This window comes from Pelodiscus sinensis, chromosome 12 (assembly GCF_052426305.1).
Source record: "Pelodiscus sinensis isolate ZL-2025 chromosome 12, ASM5242630v1, whole genome shotgun sequence".
Taxonomy (NCBI): domain Eukaryota; kingdom Metazoa; phylum Chordata; order Testudines; family Trionychidae; genus Pelodiscus; species Pelodiscus sinensis.
The window spans coordinates 3,059,337-3,075,827 of NC_143063.1; the positions used below are offsets into that span (position 1 = coordinate 3,059,337).

General features: G+C 58.1%; 1 protein-coding gene across 3 annotated transcripts in view; it reads left to right on the plus strand.

Moving 5' to 3' along the window:
• Window positions 1-16,491, plus strand: part of CENPT (centromere protein T) — a 29,899-nt gene that overhangs the window by 10,267 nt on the left and 3,141 nt on the right. For 2 of the 3 annotated variants that reach the window (XM_075940524.2, XM_075940525.2), the window contains exons 5-11: window positions 392-525; window positions 1,744-1,777; window positions 3,310-3,455; window positions 5,754-6,164; window positions 8,044-8,250; window positions 13,130-13,348; window positions 15,669-15,768. In XM_075940524.2, coding sequence (XP_075796639.2) covers window positions 392-525; window positions 1,744-1,777; window positions 3,310-3,455; window positions 5,754-6,164; window positions 8,044-8,250; window positions 13,130-13,348; window positions 15,669-15,768 — 1,251 coding nt within the window. The remainder of the gene's footprint in view (window positions 1-391; window positions 526-1,743; window positions 1,778-3,309; window positions 3,456-5,753; window positions 6,165-8,043; window positions 8,251-13,129; window positions 13,349-15,668; window positions 15,769-16,491) is intronic. The other variant, XM_075940526.2, reaches the window with a different exon arrangement.

Sequence of the window (16,491 nt, forward strand, 5' to 3'; positions counted from 1 at the left end):
TGTTTTGCTCAAAATAATGACCCAGTGATGGTTTGAATTCTGTCTCTGCATCTGTGAATTCTCTTGCAATGACAAATAACCAGCCTTAAAGGTGACTTGCCGAGTAGCTTTAGAAAAGGGAGCCCAGACCCACCTGTTTCTCTTCGTGATGGAGAAGAACACCACGAGAGGGCTTTTCTTTCCCCTCCCCCCGCATCACCCCACTGCCTCTCCCCAATTCAGCTTTTCCTTGCTTTCTCCCCATCTCTGTTCACATGCCCCATTGCACCCCCCCGCCCATGTTACTACTGCTGATGCAGCACAGAGGCGGGTCTGGAGGAGGTGAGTGTGCGTGCATGGTAACGCTAGAACATTGGCCTGCACTAGAACTGTGGCTTGTTTGCTTTGGTAGCCTGGAAATGCATCTGCCGGACTCTGTTCCTGACGGCACCGCTCTTCGCAACGTGGCCAGGAGTCGGAAGAAAAAGAAGTTCAGCATCTCTGAGTTTGAGCGAGGAGCAGATGAGCGACTGCCTCGAGCCCTGGGTAAGGCAGAGCAGGGACTCCTGGTTTGACTCTGCAGTCCAGGCTTTCACGGAGCTTCACAAGAGCTTTCGTGAACTCCCCCGCTGCAGTAGGTCAGCTCTGAGCAGCTTGTCTGCCGGGCAGCTCTGCGCCAGGAAGCCAGCGTGTGGGGATTAAAAACAACATCACTGAGCGACTAAAATCACCCAAGTTACAAGTAACTGGCTTCCCCCCAAGCAGCTCCCCACGTGATTCTCTGGGTGGCTTTCCAAGTTGCTATTCTTCCATTTGGAATTTTCCATTTCAGCTTCGCAAAGAGACGATTTAACAGACAGCTTGCTTAGACGTACCTATGGGGGGAACAGCCTGCTGGACATCAAAGCTAGACAAATTCACACTTGACATGTCCGTTTTTAACAGCGGGGGTAATGAATCATTGGAACAACTTACCAAAAGTTGTGCTGGATTCTCCACCACTGCAGATGTGTACAGCAAGAGTAGATGTCTTTCTATACAGTGTGCTCTAGTTCAAACAGGAATCAATTTGGGGAAGTGCTGTGGTCCGGGTTAAATAGGAGGTCAGATTAGGTGATGCCTTAGAATATTATCTAAAAGCTCTCACTTTATGGCTCTCCCAAAAGCCATGACAGCACCGCTGGGCTCCAACTTGGCCTTCTTTCTCCTGGGGTTGCATGGACAAGGGGCAGCTTTTGGGAACTACTTCACCTGGGACGGGGGTGTATTTAGGTTGCAAATATACTCCCAGACTCCTGGAAGAGACGGGTTCATAGAGAGTGTTTGTGATGCGCCTAATATTCCAATAGACGGTGACTAATAGATGAATGGGGTCAGTAGTAATACTACTGAGTGAGGAGGCTTCTCCTGCATGAAGCTGTCTTATGCATCAACAATCTGTTGCCTTTCTGAGAACTAGCCACTACTATGTTCATAAGTAGCACTGAAGTTCAGAATAGGAACCCTGAAGCTGCTGCATGTCATTTTCTTTAAACTAAGGAAACACACTGAATAGATTTTTGCCCCCTGCTCAATTCATGGCACCTTAAATACAAAATAGCAGAAGTAACATTCTGGCTTTGCTCTCGGGGGATTGTAGCATAGCCATTCCTGGGGAGTGGAGCGTGTGTAAGGTGGTTCCCTCCCATGAATATAATTGCTCGGGTGTAATATCTGTACAGGTTGTGACATACTCAGCTAACATGTGCCTCAATCTTTTTCCAGACCAGCCAACGCTGGACAACACCGCTCTGACAAGGTGAGTTAAACCACAAAGCCTCTGCTTTTCATTGGCATGACTACAACAGCTCTGATTCACCAGACCTTCTCCAGCTGGGAGGAGCAGGCAGGATGGGCCAGTCCGAGGTCTTCAGAAGAGCTTTGACTGACAACCTCTGCATTTTCTTCCCTGCTGCTCATGCCTGGGCCCCTCCTTTGAGCCGAGCCAGGCCCTCCTGCCGTGAGACCTCTCCTTATCACTCGCTGCAGATGTGATAACTGATGGAAAGGTTGAGGACAGTGGGGTCTGGTTGGCCTTGATTTTAACGTTCATGAGGTGTACCTCTCCTCTGCTTGGTATGGTGCTGTTTTAGCCACTGCTCTGAGGAGTTGACAACCTTTTTCCTTGTGTGTGTGGGTAGCCCCTGGCATGAAGAGAGTGCGAGTATTCACTGCTTTCCTCAGGACCTTGCAGGAGGGAGCCGACTAGTTTATTTGCTTTTTAACGATTTCCTATTGTGTTAGGGAGCTTGGCTTGTTTCCCTTAACCAAAAGAAGGCTGAGTGGGGACATGATTGCTCTCTTTAAATATATTAGAGGGATCAATACCAGGGAGAGAGAGGAATTATTTAAGCTTAATACCTATGTGGACACAAGAACAAATGGATATACGCTGGCTAGTAGGAAGTTTAGACTTGAGATTAGACGAAGGTTTCTAACCATTAGAGGAGTGAGGTTCTGGAACGGCCTTCCAAGGGAAGTAGTGAGGGCAAAAGATCTATCTGGCTTCAAGATTCAACTAGATGGGTTTCTGAAGGGGGTGGTTTGATGAGGTAACATGATCTTGGTAACTAATTGACCATTCATTATCAGTGGGAAATAGGTCAATGGAGGGATGATAGGAGTTACTATAGAGAACTTTCTGGGTGTCTGGCTGGTGAGTCTTGCCCACATGCTCAGAGTTTAGCTGATCGCCATATTTGGGGTCCGGAAAGAATTTTCCTCCAGGGTAGATTGGCAGAGGCCCTGGAGGCTTTTCGCCTTCCTCTGTAGCATGGGGCACAGATCACAGCTGGAGGATTCTCTGCATCTTGGGGTCTTCAAACTATTTGAAGGCTTCAATATCTGAGATTTAGGTGAGAGGATTATTCTAGGAGGGGTGGGCGAGATTCTGTGGCCTGCACTGTGCAGGGGGTCAGACTAGATGATCATAATGGTCCCTTCTGACCTTAAAGTCTGTGAGTGTTTAAGGCTTCGTAGACATTCGGCTCTGTCTACACTGGCAAAGTTTGCAGATGAAAGTGCTGCAAACGTCGCTGAAAGTGAAAACCGGTCAAACGTTTCGTGGCCACACTGCTAGCACTCTGCCAGAGCAAAGCATTGTGGGGACGCATCCCACAGTGCGGTCTTGTGGGGCAGCAGAGCTGATCCCTGCGCTGCTTGGGATTCCCTCGCAGCTCTGGGCGCTCTCCGGGCTGAGGATGTCAAAGCAGCACAGCTGTCTCTCTGGCGGCCGCAGCCATCTGGGAGGGGAGTGCGAGGCAGTTGGTTCTACTCTCTCTCCTTTTTCAGGTCTCTTCAGATCTCTCTTGCTACCCCGGTGCCACCAGAGTCTGTTGAAAAGAGAGGCTTAATCCGCAGGCCGAAGAACCGCAGAGCTGTCAACGTGGAGGCTTTCGAAGGCGGCGTGGAGCAGCACTTGTTGCAGATGAAAGGCAGTGGGTGTTTTCCTGTTTGGGGTGAGGGGGGCGCTGTGTGGAGAAGCAGAGGGGGAGGTTTCAGGATTCCCAGGCCACTTCCCCTGGAAGTGATCCTAGAGTTGAGGGGCACAAACCTCCTCCTAGCCCCCGGTGACCCCCTGTCGGTGGAGCCTGCTTCTCCCTCTCTGTGCCCCAGGTCTGAGGGTCCCTCCGTCCTGCTGATGCCGGAGCCTGAGGTGGTCCTGAATCCACGTGTCCCATTTGGCATCTCCTTAGGGACCTGGGACTGAGGAAGGCACTGGAGGGAATTGAAGTGTAGTGAGTGAAATCAGTCCCCTCTCCCCATAGCCAGAGTCTATACTGAGCCTGCCCAGTGGCTGTGCTGCTGTCCTCCTGGACCCACGGCGCCCCCTCACCGCTGGGGAGTGCGGTGTATATATCCCCCCTCCGTCTCCGCTCCCCACGAAACCAAATGTAGCCACTGGCTCCAGGCTGGAACTGAGCCTCTGGGGACACAGGCCCTTGCAGTCATCTACCCAGCACCTGGGGTCTCCTGGAGAAATGGGGGGGAGGGTGAGAAGTCCTCAGCAAGAGCCCCGGGTGCGAGAGGGAGATCTCGTGGAGTCACGTGAACGGTGACTCTGCAGGGTTTTAAGAAATCAACCAGGCCCGTGTTCTCTGCTGGCTGCTTCATGCTGGAGAAAAAGGGCCTGAAAGGGTTCCAGTCAACCTTTTCCTGCTTGTTCTTTTGGGCGTTTCAGGACTGTTGGCTGAGCTCTCCCCTAGTTTTGTCGGATGCCTTTCAGGGCTCTCGGAGCTTTGGTACCTCTGTCGGAGGAGGAGCACGATGAGCCTCGAGCACAGCTGTTATTTCTCTGTAATCGATACTGGTCCTCGAAGTTCAGTGGGCGCTGACAAAGCCGGAGTTTTAAATGGCCTTGACTCAAAATCTTTCTTGGGGCATCGTTGTTTCATTAGTTCTCCTCCTTCCAGCGAAAAGAAACAGGATATGAGCCTAATGTTTGTGTCCCAGATATTGCTAGGTGGAGGTGCATCGCTTTTAGGGTGCCCAAGTAAAGCAAAGGACATTCTAAAAAAAGCTCGTTACTAAATTCCTCCCTCTGCTCCCCAGACTGTCCTCGTAATATGAGTCTGGGGTAGGGATGGGAAAGGTTCATCGGGGAGGCCGGAGCAGCTCCCTCCCTGTCGCGAGCAGGGGGCTGCTCCAGCCCTGTGGAGCCCCACAGCCTGGGGCTGTTCCAGATGGCCAGGGCAGCCCCTGTATGTGGGGAAGGGGACACTCCCCCACCCCCTTTAAGGGTATGTCTACATTGCATTCTTCCTTCGAGAGAGGAATGCAAATGCAGACAAGCGAAATTGCGAATGAAGCGCGGATTTGAATTTCCCGCGCTTCGTTTGCATAATTGTGGCCGGCCGCTTTTCCGAAATACCATATTTCGAGAAAACAAATGCGGTCCATGTGGGGTTATTTCGAAAAGAAACCCTTTCTTCGAAATAACCCTTAAACCTCAAGGGTTTCTTTTTGAAATAACCCCACATTTGTTTTCTCGAAATACGCTATTTCAAAAAGAAACCCTTGAAAAAAATCGCATCCAGACTACTTTCACTTTCAAAAGATCTGCTTTCGAAAGTGAGATCGGAAGACGATATCCTCTTTCGAAAATAGAGGTAGCCTAGACATAGCCTAAGATGCCTCACTGAGCTGCTACCGAGTTCTCTCGTCCTTCCTAACGTGTCTCGCTCCCTGGGCTCTTTAACGTCCTGGCTCGCTCTGATGTCTCCCTGGCAGAATTCCCAGCAGGGACCAGTATTGCCCTGAACTCTGTCAGCGCCACCATAGAGGTTCCTCCTCAAAGCCCCCATAAGGTGGGGGGCCATTCCCCCCTTTCGAGGCTAGTGAAACAAATTGGAGTTGTACTTGGAGTCTCTGTCTCCGAATGGCTCTTGGCAGGAAAGACCTGTTCACGTGGGCCCATGACAGCTGGGGAGCTCCAGGAGAACTTTTCAGAAGCTCATGGCAGGACGCAGCATCCTAGCCGTTCGGCGGGGGCCCTAGGGCTTGGAGGACCACGTCTGCGTTGCTCTGCAGCCCTTATCCAGACGGCTGTGGGTTTGTGGGCAAAGCAGAAGTCCTTTTGACTGGAGTTGAATTGTTATGCGGGCTTATGGTTTGGCATCCAGGCAGGGCAGGATTCTGACTGGCTGACTCTGGATGCCTGCCCTGCTAATGGCTATGGTTTCCTAGGGCCCTGACTGAGTCCGCGGGTTGAACTGACTTGAAACCTTTCTCACCAGCACAAAACTACCTGGTGGAGTCGCAGGCAACGTCCCTGATTGGCGTGACCATGGGGGCGAGTGATACTGAAATCATCCTCAGCAACACGGAGCTCTTCGCCCAGCCGCAGCGCGGGGAGCAAAGCTACGCCGGCGTCTCGGCTCTAGACCCAACGCTCTCGAGAGGCAAAACGGCAGCGCCAGGGAGCCGGGTTTCCAGCGCAGCCGCTGGGGAGGGCCCGGTGCTTGATGTGGGTGCAGAGGAGAGAACGCCGCAGAGCCGGCAGGGGAAGGACTTGGCCCAGGATCCTGAGCACGCTGATCAGCTGGCCGCTGGGTCTCGGGGCCTGCTCGGGGCAGAGCAGCGAGAACGTACCCGAGGGAGCAGTTACTCGGAGCCGCTTCCTGGGGCAGACGAGCTGGCGGCTGGCTGTGAGTACCGGAGGGGGCTGAGCGGGGACTTGCTGGGGAAGCTGCTTGTCCTATGATCCGGGAATGGCCATTGCAGGGCACATGAATCACACCTGCGCCTGGCTGTTTGCCAAGCTCTCCCTGTGGGGGAAGACGGGTTCTCCCACCCCCATTGAGATGCCGGGGCTGGCCCGTTCCTGCCGGCTCAGGCTCCTGGGGCTCTGGCTGGAGGGTTGCTTTGCTGCTGTGTAGGTGGTTTTACCTGGGCTGTGGCTTGGGGGTCTAGGACACTGCAAGGGGGGGCGGTTTCAGAGCTTAGACGCCAGCCCGATCCTGCAAGTCCACACAGCGATGTATCCGCACGTCACCCTCAGCCCCGCGAGCCGATGTCGGCGGGCCCAGGCCAGCTGTGGGTTTCTAGTTGTCACCACTTCCCCTTCTTTCTCTAGATCAAGTTTTCCCAGAGTTGGGAAACACGGCTGGCATGGGCTTCCACTGACAGGGCCCCTGGGCAAGGGGGAGGAGCTCTGCATTCCTGGAAGGGGCGGAGCCAAGTGCACAAGGGGTGGGACCGAGGGCGGTCAGCCTTCAGTGCTGCCCAGAGCGCAGTGCGTCCGCCCCCCGCCCCCAGTCCTTCATGCTGGCTGAGCGCACCGCGCGGTGCTCTAGCAGTGATTTACAGGACCCAGGGCTCCGGACGCTGCGCCTGCTGCTAGGGATGTTAGCGTATCGTCCCTGAAACAAGGAACCCTTCAGCCTGCTCGTATTGGTTAATCCACGGACGCACACAGCCCCTCTGGATCAGAGCCAGCAAGGAGGGAGGCGTGTGCCTGCTCCGAGGTTACATGTTTACATAACATCCCTTGCGGCTACTGCGGCAGCTGTTGCTCCGGGCCCTTTTGAACCCTCAGGTTCGACGGTAACTGCCCCCTTTGTGCCCCCAACTCCATGGGGCTCTGGGGTAGGGGTAGTGCTGATGCTGACATGGGGTGACCACCAGCATCTCTTTCCTGTTACCTTGGTGCCTTGTTGCCTCAGGGTCAGCATCTGCAACGGTGAGTAGCTGTGCACAGTTCTTCCTGCAAGACGCATGGGACCGTGGTTAACATAGAGCGCCCTGTGACTAGCGTGTGAATGGCTAACCGGTTAACTCCCCCTTCACGGGCCAGCCGTATCGGTTAAAATTAACCAGTGGGGGCTGGAGAAGCTCTCCGGCTGGGATGCTGCCTCCCTCTTTAGTCCGTTAAATGACATGTTGAGCCGATTAAACAGGATTTTAGCTCCCTCCCCGTGACTCTCCTGGCATCGCTGTCTCCTGACTTCTGTCGGGAGGGCGCGATGTGACGCTGCTCGGGGGCCGGGTCAGTATTCCACGGCTAGTACGCTCGGTGCTGTACAGAACAGCTATGGAGAGACGCTCTGCCCTGTGGCGCTTCCGGTTGTCCTAATGCATCCTGGAGAGCGGGCCAAAGCCAGGCTAACTCTGGAGGGTTCTCGCTCGCAAGCTTGGTGGAAGGGATCCGCTTGGGGCCGGATCTGACCGAAGGTGGAGAGGGGCGATGTTGGGGCAAACCGGCAGTGTGGAGGAAGGCGCGAGAGGACTGGGTTGAGCATGAGAGCAGACGAACGGGAGCATGTCCTGAGGGCACTGGGGTTGCGTGGCATTGATATCCAAGGCTGCTGCCAGCCTGTAGCCAATGCCCCCTCTGGCTCTTTCAGCAGGGACTGAGAAAAGCCAAGCTGCAAAGGTCTTTCCAGGTCCAGTTCTGAGTAAAGGGAGGGAAGCGCATGTAAACGCTGCACTGGTGTCTGGATCCGTTTCGTCCTGCCCCCAGTGCCACAGGGAACATCGTCGGGACACCCGTTCTGCCCCTGTGTAACCCCAACTCTGCCTGTCCAGCTTTTGACAGAGCAAGTGCTCTGCCGCCAGCTGCCGCCATGAGTCTGAGCAGACGTTCGGACGCCCTGTCTGCTGTGCTGTCCGGTGGGACCTCCCTGAGGAAAATGGTGTCCCGTACCATCGAGGCACTGGAAGATGCGGAGGAGAGAGCGGAGGAGGCTGACCTGGAGCAGGACGGAGGAGAGCTGGAGGGGGCTGCTAGTGAGGGTAAGTGAGGCCGTGTTCCAGCTCAGCCCACTGCCGCTGTTTGAGCATGCTGGCTATCTTGGGTTTGCTCTGTCAGAGGGGATGAGCTGGGATTTTGTACTGGGTGCTCTTGTTACACCGCTTCCGCAGGACAGCACGTTTTCCCCGGTTCTGAGGCTTTGTGTCCCGCAGTGGGTGCATCCTGTGGGTTTCCTTGCTCCCTTTCACCCAGGGCACCTCTGGCAAGCGTATACCCGGAAACCGAAACGGGTTCAGAATGTGGCACTGAACATTCAAGTGGCGTGGGACGCTCATGGCTCCAACATGCTGGGTTTTCCTGGACTCTGCGTCAGGCTTCTGGCGGGGGAGGGGGGAAGGAGTTTAAAATGTTGGCTTTGATCCCTAACGCCCCGAGTGGGAAAGGAATTCCAGGCCAGAGGCGGCTCTGGCCCTGAGCTACCGTGCCGTGCTTGAGATGAGTGCAGGCTGTTGGGGAAGAGGGGGCAGCAGGCTGTTCTCTGGCATGTGGGTGTGAAATGGTGCCTGTCTCCAAGCAGCGGTGGGCGTTAATCTCTTTGGGGGGGTGTGGCGAGTTTACTGGGTGCGAGCCTCACGCCCCCGCTCCCCCAAGCAGGGGGCAGAAGGGGGGGCGTTCCGCGGACCCACCGCCTGACGCTGTTTGTTCGGCCCCCGCCGAGATTGGTTCGAGGGGCCGGGATAGGGTGCGATCACCCCTCGCCTTTGGCGGCCGAGGGGGTTCAGCGGACCCTTCCACTTGTCTCTCTGGGTGGCACCCCCAGCGGGGTCCAGCCCGGGTGTTTGACCTTCTCCTGGGTCCTAGGTCCCTTCCCCCCCCACGGACCCTCGGGAGGAGGGGGGGGGAGGGTTGAGCAGTATGTTCGTGGGGCTGGGATGCGGCTACTGTTGTCCCCAGCCCCGGCTGTGCGGGTGGTCGTTTGGGGGGGGGTTGCTTCCGGGCGGGGTGTGTCGGGAGTGGGGGACCCGGGCCCGCCCTCTCCTCCAGGTCCCAGCCCGAGGCCCTAAGTGGAGTCAGTGCTCAAGTGCCGCTCTCCACGGCCAGCGGGGCCTCTACTCGCCCCTCGCCTGCCCACGGGCGCCAGAAAGGCCCCGCCTCGGGCTCCTTCCACTCCCCGCCGGCTGGCCCCAACGGCCGGACCGGTGTCGGGTCACTTAGCCCGCTGAAGACGCCGAGTCCGCCCCAAGGCGAGTCGCCAGCTGCTTGCTCCGTCCTTCCTCGTCGCCCGGTCTGTCAGGGGTCTGACGCCCCTGGAAGCCAGGGTGGCTGCTCCCTGACCTTCCTCCTCCTGGGCGACCTGCCGCCGCTTTTATGGTCATGGGTGGATGACGCCTGTGGGGTAAGCCCCACCTCGCCGGCGTTCCGCCCACGCCCCTCCTCCCACCATGCGTCCGCGGCCCCGCCCCACGAGGCGAATCGCAGCGCCCTGGACGAGCGCGTCCCCGCGGCTCATGCCCCTGTCCTCACCCTGTGGCGCGCGCCCGCCCGCCCACTCCGGCGGGTCCGTGCTGGCAGTGCGCCGTTCGGCTGGCTGCCGGCACTCGCGGCAGCCGCTTTCCCAGGGGCCGGGGGGGTCTCTCCCCTGCGGCCAGTGCGGACCCCGCCGGGTCCGTCACAGGGGGGCACTCCAAGAATTTGGAAAGTGGTCGAGGAGGAGGTGCCAGGTCCAGGATGGAGGTTGGGTGCAAAGGGGAGTTCAGAGTTGGGATTGGAGTGCAGGAGGGGGGCTGTGGGGTCTAGGAAGGAGGTTGGGTGAAGGAGGGTATTGTGACCGGGGCAGGGGAGTAGGATGCGGGATCTGGGAGGGGGTGGAGACCTGGGACTGGGGTGAAAGACTTTGAGTTGTCACCTGGGGCAGGGGATTGGGGTGCAGGGTTGTGGGGGTGCGAGAGGAGGGCAGAGGGTTGGGGTGCCAAAGGCAGGCTCTGGCCAGGAGGCACTGAATCTGGGCGGCTCCCAGCCAGCAGCCTGCTCAGACCGGCTCCCTGCCTGTCCCACCCCTGCACTCGGAGCAGCACAGGGCACCCGCTGCTGGTCAGAGCCGCGGGGAGGGGACGGCGAGGCTTCGTTTGCTGCCTGCCCTGCAAACAGGCAGCTCCCATTGGCTGAGGCTCCTGCTGGGCCGCATCCAGCCTGTGGGCCGTATGGTGCCCTGCCCTGTCTTAAGACAAGCCCTGTCTCGCTGCCCAGGCTTTTGGGGAAGGGGCAGTGTGCCCCGGAGGGCTGGGATCTCTGACTGGGGGGAGGGTCGGTTTTATCTCCTGGCTGAGCTGACGGTGGGTGGTCAGGCTGGTGAGGAGCACAGACGTGCGAGGGCTCAGAGAGCTGCTTGTCGCGTATTCAAAACCTCTAACGCAGCCCCGCGCCTCTGCAGTTCAGACTCCTCTCTGGTCTCTGTTGAGTCTGTTCTGGGCTGAGCACTTTGCCCCCCTGGGTTCCTAGCTCTGGATTCAGCTTTCACCAGAGACCTTGTCTGCATACCTGTAGGGAGCGTTCTCAATGGGAAGGGTGGTCTGGGGGTCCAGCTCACTGCCCCCCAGATTGGCACAGACATTGGCTCCTGGCAGCCGTCCGGGTTGGTCCCAGGATGTATCTTATTGAACTAACTGTGAGCGAGACACCCCTCCTGTTCCTGGCCCGACTCCGTGCCACAGCTAGGAACAAGGCAGACGAGACTGCAGCATAAGGAGTTCACACATTTCATGGTCCAGCCATGGGGGGCAAAGGGGGCAGGGGCGGTGGTTGCTAGTGGGTGGTAATAAGCAATGAGTCTGGTCTCTCTAGTCAGCTGACTTTTGGTCTCTAGCCAAGTGCTGAATGTTAAGCTCGCAGGCCTGTCCCTGGAAGGGGTTGGGCAGGTTCCCCGTGAGAAGGACTCCCCCCCAGCCCTAGCGTGAGCCGTGAGATACTGGCTTTGGGCCTCCCCACGTTACCTAGGAGCCTAGCTTTGTGTTGTGGTTTGTAGCTCAGCAGAGCCTAGAGGCCCAAGCTGAGATCAGGGCCCTTTTGTGCTGGAAGCTCTACACAGAGCTACAGCGAGAGGCGTGCCTGCTTCGAAGAGCTTGCCATGGGAATGGCGAAGGAGAGGTCTCTCCTCTCTTGGCAGGTGCCCGGATGGAACGTCCTGCCTGAGTCACCTAGGGAGCTTGTGGAAGAGCTGGGAGCGAGTCCCAGTTGGGTTCCTCAACCACAAACCATCCTTCTCTCCAGGATTTCATTGGTCTGTGGGGAACTGCAGATGGTTTGATGTGAAATCGTGAGGCCCAGTGACGCTTTAAGCAAAGGAGCTTGGGAAGCTCTTGCTTTCCTAGGCGCTCCAGTAGTACAGCATCCCGTTGCCCTGCGTGGAATTTGGAGCGCCCGCTCCGAAAGACAATGAAAGGAAGCTTTCTCCATCGACAGATGTCTAACCGCAATTGCCCATCATGCTGCATCTCATTCCCTTGCTTCAGAAAACGGATTCCTTTCGAAAGTCCACTCAGCTCCATGTCCTGCGGTGGTGAAAAAAATCCGTGTGTTTGTGGCTGCTTTGCGGTGCATCCGAGGAAAACCGCTCGCTGCTTGCATGTGTCTAGCTCGCAGAAGCTGCATTCTACACTTAAAAACCAGCCGATGGGCTGGTAGCACTTTAGAGACTAACAAAACACGTCGAAGGGATCGTGCGCTTCGTGGCACAGCCCACTTCTTCAGACGACTGGAGTTTTTAATGGTTCCGCTCATCTGAAGAAGTGGGCTGTGCCACGAAAACGCATGATCCCACCGCCATGTTTTGTTAGTCTGGCGGCACTTTCTAGACTATCTGTTGATTTTTAAGTTTATCCCGTACGGATTCACTCGACCACCCCCTGGAGCTTCAGAAGCTGCATTGTTGGTCAGTGGTTAGATACGAGACGGTCTGGCTTCCGTTCTAAGCGGCATCTCTTGCACTGTGCTGGCTGGGCCAGCCTGCTGTTCGGAGTGGCTTGCTTTGACTGGGTTGTGGCTGGTCCCGGGTATTGTGATGTGAATGTGGCTGCTGGCTGGTTTCTGAACGAGCTACCTGCTGCTTCTTGCTACAGTTTGTTGCTGCTCACTGAAGAACTGAAATCTCCGTGGGTAGCTGGTAAGGGGGCAATATCTGACTGCCCCCGCGCGGAGACAGCTGCGTCTGTCAGCTCAGGGTCACAGTGAGAGCGCTCCTTGCCAGCATAGAGGGGCACCTATTGGACAATTATCTCTAACTCCCAGTGGCATTGCAGACCCACTTCCTAAAAATAGCTCCTGGCACCAGTACCATGGGATCCAGAAGTCAGAGCCGGAAACCTGCCTCTGATGCTTTGACGTCAGAATTGAGCTGAAGCAGTGAGCCATAAATTGCTCTTCCATGTGCGGTATTGAACCGGATCTAGGAATCAGCCCTGAGTTTCTGCTCTGCCCTGCTAGCGTCCGAGTGCCCGTAGCAAGTCTGGTGGGCATTGCTAGGCTGCGCCAAGGCCCATCTCCACTTAACCCTCTGCTTTCCTTTCTGCTTCTCCATCTGTCCTTCAGAAAGCGAGGCAGAGCAAACACACGCCCTCTTCCTTCAGAATTCAGTGGCGAGGTAGCCCAGGTGAGCATCCTGACCACGCTTTCCGTGGTGTCGGGACGTGACTAGGGCAGCAAAGTAGTTCAACCGCCAACCCTCTACCCTTGGCCAAGTAACCTAAACCCGCACCTCCGCTTATCTAGCAGCTACAGTATTAGCAAGCAGCTCTGCAGCTTACGCAAGGCTCTACATGCTGAAGACAGGCCTGTTCTCGGAGACCACCCAAGCCCCACTGGAGCCAGGTAACGTGTGGCTGAAAGGCCCCTTGGAATGAAACTTGTTTATTCTCCCTTGTCTAGCTGTCCAGAGCCCCAGCCGTGCGAGAACCCCCAGCTCGAGCAGGCGTTCTGGCGCCTCGTCCGCTCCGAGCCCTGAGCGGTCTGGAAGGAAGTCGCTGAAGGAAGCCGTAGAACGGGAGGTGGCGCCGGATGCTGGGGCTGTACCAGGAGAGGGGGGTGACTCCGAAGAGGAGGAGATGACCGAGGAGGAAGCTGAAACGGAGGAGCCTGTGAGCGATGGTAAGGAAGCGCTTGTGCCGATACAAGGCAGTTCGAGGGGCTGCCCCTGGTGACTCTCAGTAGCTTCTGGAAGGGTTAGAGTAAGAATTCCCCCGCCCAGGCCCTATGTTGTCCACTAGATACGGCAGTAGAATACTATCCAGCCAGCTCTCGCAGGTGAGGAATGTTCTTACTGCGATTTCTTGCGAAGGAAAAGGGGATATTTCAGTGCTATTAGCATCTCCCAATAGCCTAAGCCAAGGACTTGGAAAAGCCTCATTCCCGATCATTGGCCTGTCTCCTCCTAGTACTATCACTGACTCTTCAGGGTAGAGTTACCTGGATCAACCCATGCTTGGAGCTGTCAAATCCCTGAGTCCTTGCCCAAAGTCTAAAAACTCTGCTCTGGCTGATAGTCTGAGCTGGAGGTTGCTCAGGGCACGCCCAGGTACACGCGCTCGCTAAAAACGAAAGGCTCCAACACGCCGGGCGCGCCAGGGAGCAGGCGTCCGGGCAGCAGACGACTTGCACAAAGCGCTGGAAATTCTCCCCACGGAGACTCAACTCACCGGTAGGGAAGCGGGTGCTGTCACGTCAGGGCAGGCTGCCCAGGCGTCGCCGTAGGCTGGTTTATTGAAAGGGATGCGCCAGTCCCGGAGCGGATGGGCAGAGACGTGACCTGACATGATCCTGAATCAGTTTTGAGTCTGCGTCACACACGAGAGGCGTCTGCCTCAGGCCTCTCTAGGTCGCTCGGGCTCTCCGGAGCCCCCATCTGCCGCCTTGTAGAAGGCGTAGCGCCGCGTGCTGGCTTCTCCACCTGAGACCAGCCCCGGTGTCCTGCGCGATGGGCACAAACCTCTCCCAGAAAGCAGGGCACCGTCGGAGGGGCGAGGGGGAAGGTTGTGAGACGGCAGGCTACCAAAACCCTCCCTGAGCGCTGCTCGTCCGTAGCAGCAGAAGCCGTGTAGGACGGTCAGTCTAGCTTCACCCGGTGCCCCACCAAGTGCGCTTGCCCTTGACGTGGCTCTGTCTGTCATGCTGCCGGGGCCTGCTCTCTGCCAGGAGGGGCTGGAGCATTAGACCAAGGCAGGGAGGTTGTGTGGACCGAGCTCCAAGCCTCACCCCTACAGAGCCTCCCTCGGGAGCCTAGCACAGTGCTGCTGTTTGCCACGCCGGGCCCTGCCGCCCCTCCCCAAATGCACAGGGCTCCCTGCCCGCCCAGGGCTAGCTGCTCTGTAGCCCTGCCCCGCTCTCCGAGGGACTCTTGAGTGGAGCGTGCGGGCGCGTCCCCATTCGCAATGGCGGCTGTCAGGGCTGGCGGCAGTCGCGCCCGTTTCTGCAACAGGCTGCGTGTTTGTAGCTGTTTGTGGCCAGGATAAGATATTCGAGGTTGGATCGTAGGAAACACGATTTCCCCAGGCGGGGGGAGGTGCTGGGCTGGGTTCCCCAGGGAGGGGTGGAGTCTCCATCCCTAGAGGGGTTTCAGTCCCGGCTGGACACAGCCCTGGCTGGGATGATTGCGTTGGGCTGGTCCTGCCTTGGGCGGGGGCTGGACTCCGACTCCTGAGGGCTCTGCCCGCCCTAAGGGTCTGTGGTTCTATGACAGTGATACCGCAGTCATGCCACTGCAGGCTTTCCCCAGGCTGCAGAGGAAAGCAGGTCGCAAGGGGACCTGCCCGTCCTCTCACAGGAAGCCCTGTCTCCACTTCCCTCGCTTTTCCTCCCTGCGCCGAGCTGCGGGAGAAGCCGCTGGAAGCTCTGAAGAGGATCGGTGCCAGGGTCTGCTACACCGGGTGGCTACTGCCTCTTCCGATGGGGCAGGCCCCAGAAGGCTGGTTTGGTCTGTCCCGCTTCTGTTGCCATTCTCCGACCCGGGCGTCAGCTGGCGGCTCTTTCTGTGGACGTAGGCCGTGCTGCTTGGTTCTGCCCCTCCAGGGCAAGAGAGAACGTATCCCCGGGCTGCTCCCTGGCGGGGCAAGGGCAGGGTTCAGGGAACCGCAGTAGCTCTGGGCTGTTGGGAGTCCCCTGGGACGAGTGTGGCAGAGCCAGCTCCCCCCTGTGGAAATGGCCCTGGACCACATGCCACGGTGAGCAGAGCTAGCCAGGGCCACTGCAGAGCGCCGGAGGAGGCTCCCCTGGGAAGCAGGCTCTACGTGGGACCGTGGCCGTCGCTGCTGGGGTGCCTACCGAGAGGAAAAGCGGCTACCTGGTGCTTGCATACCGTGGTCTGGCCGGTGGGGAATGGGACACCCCCCCCCCTCCCTCCCGTGGGGGACACTTGCAGCAGGATCTCCAGGGCGGAGCGTCTCACGCCTGCCCGCTCGCGCTCTCTCCTCAGAGCTCTCCACGAAGACGCCGGCCTTCGTCCGTGCTCGGGCGTTCAGACCGTTCCCCCTGCCGGCAACCCCCCGCTCCCTGAGCACCGCCGCTGCGGCCAGGTACGTAGAACCCGCCCTCCACGCGAGCGGGAAGCTGGTGCCCGGCAACTGGAGCCATTGCTGGGGAACCCGCCTCTCCCTCCCCCCCCCCCACTGCGGGAACGCTGAGGCTCCGGGGCGCCGGGCTCCCCAGCTGACAGCCAGCTGGGAGTCGGGTTTGGGCTTCTGCCCCAGGTGAGGGGGGAGAAGCTCTTCCTGCCGAGCAGCCCAAGGCCGTCTCCACGTCAGAGCGCCCCGAGCCCTACGATCGGCGTCAGATGGGATCTCCAGGAGCCAAAGGCCCCGTTTGCTTTTACTGGGGATGGTCGAGCTACTCCGGAGGCCGTGGGGTAGGAGCCCGGAGCCCCTTGGAGCCTTGGTCTTCCTGCCGCCCCCACCCGCTCCGTGCTGGCCAGCTTTGCCCAGCTGGCACAAAGGGGAGGCTCTCGACCGAGGGGGTGGAGTTCCCTCCGGAGCAGCCCCGCTCCACACGCTGTGGAGTTGGGGGCCCAACTGGCGATGTGGCCCCAGAACCACTTCTGTGCCTTTGTGTGAGTCGCGGGGGCGCTGGGCCAGTCTCTGCAGACCCCGTCAGGGCTACCCGAGGGATGGGGCGTACGCGAGAGCGCAGCCTGAGGACGTGCCGAGAGCCCCTTCCCTGGGCTCGCTGGGGGGTCCTCCGCCAGACTCCTCTGGGCGCTCCCTGCTGCTCTGCCCACCGTGCCTGCCTGCTTGCTTTGCCTA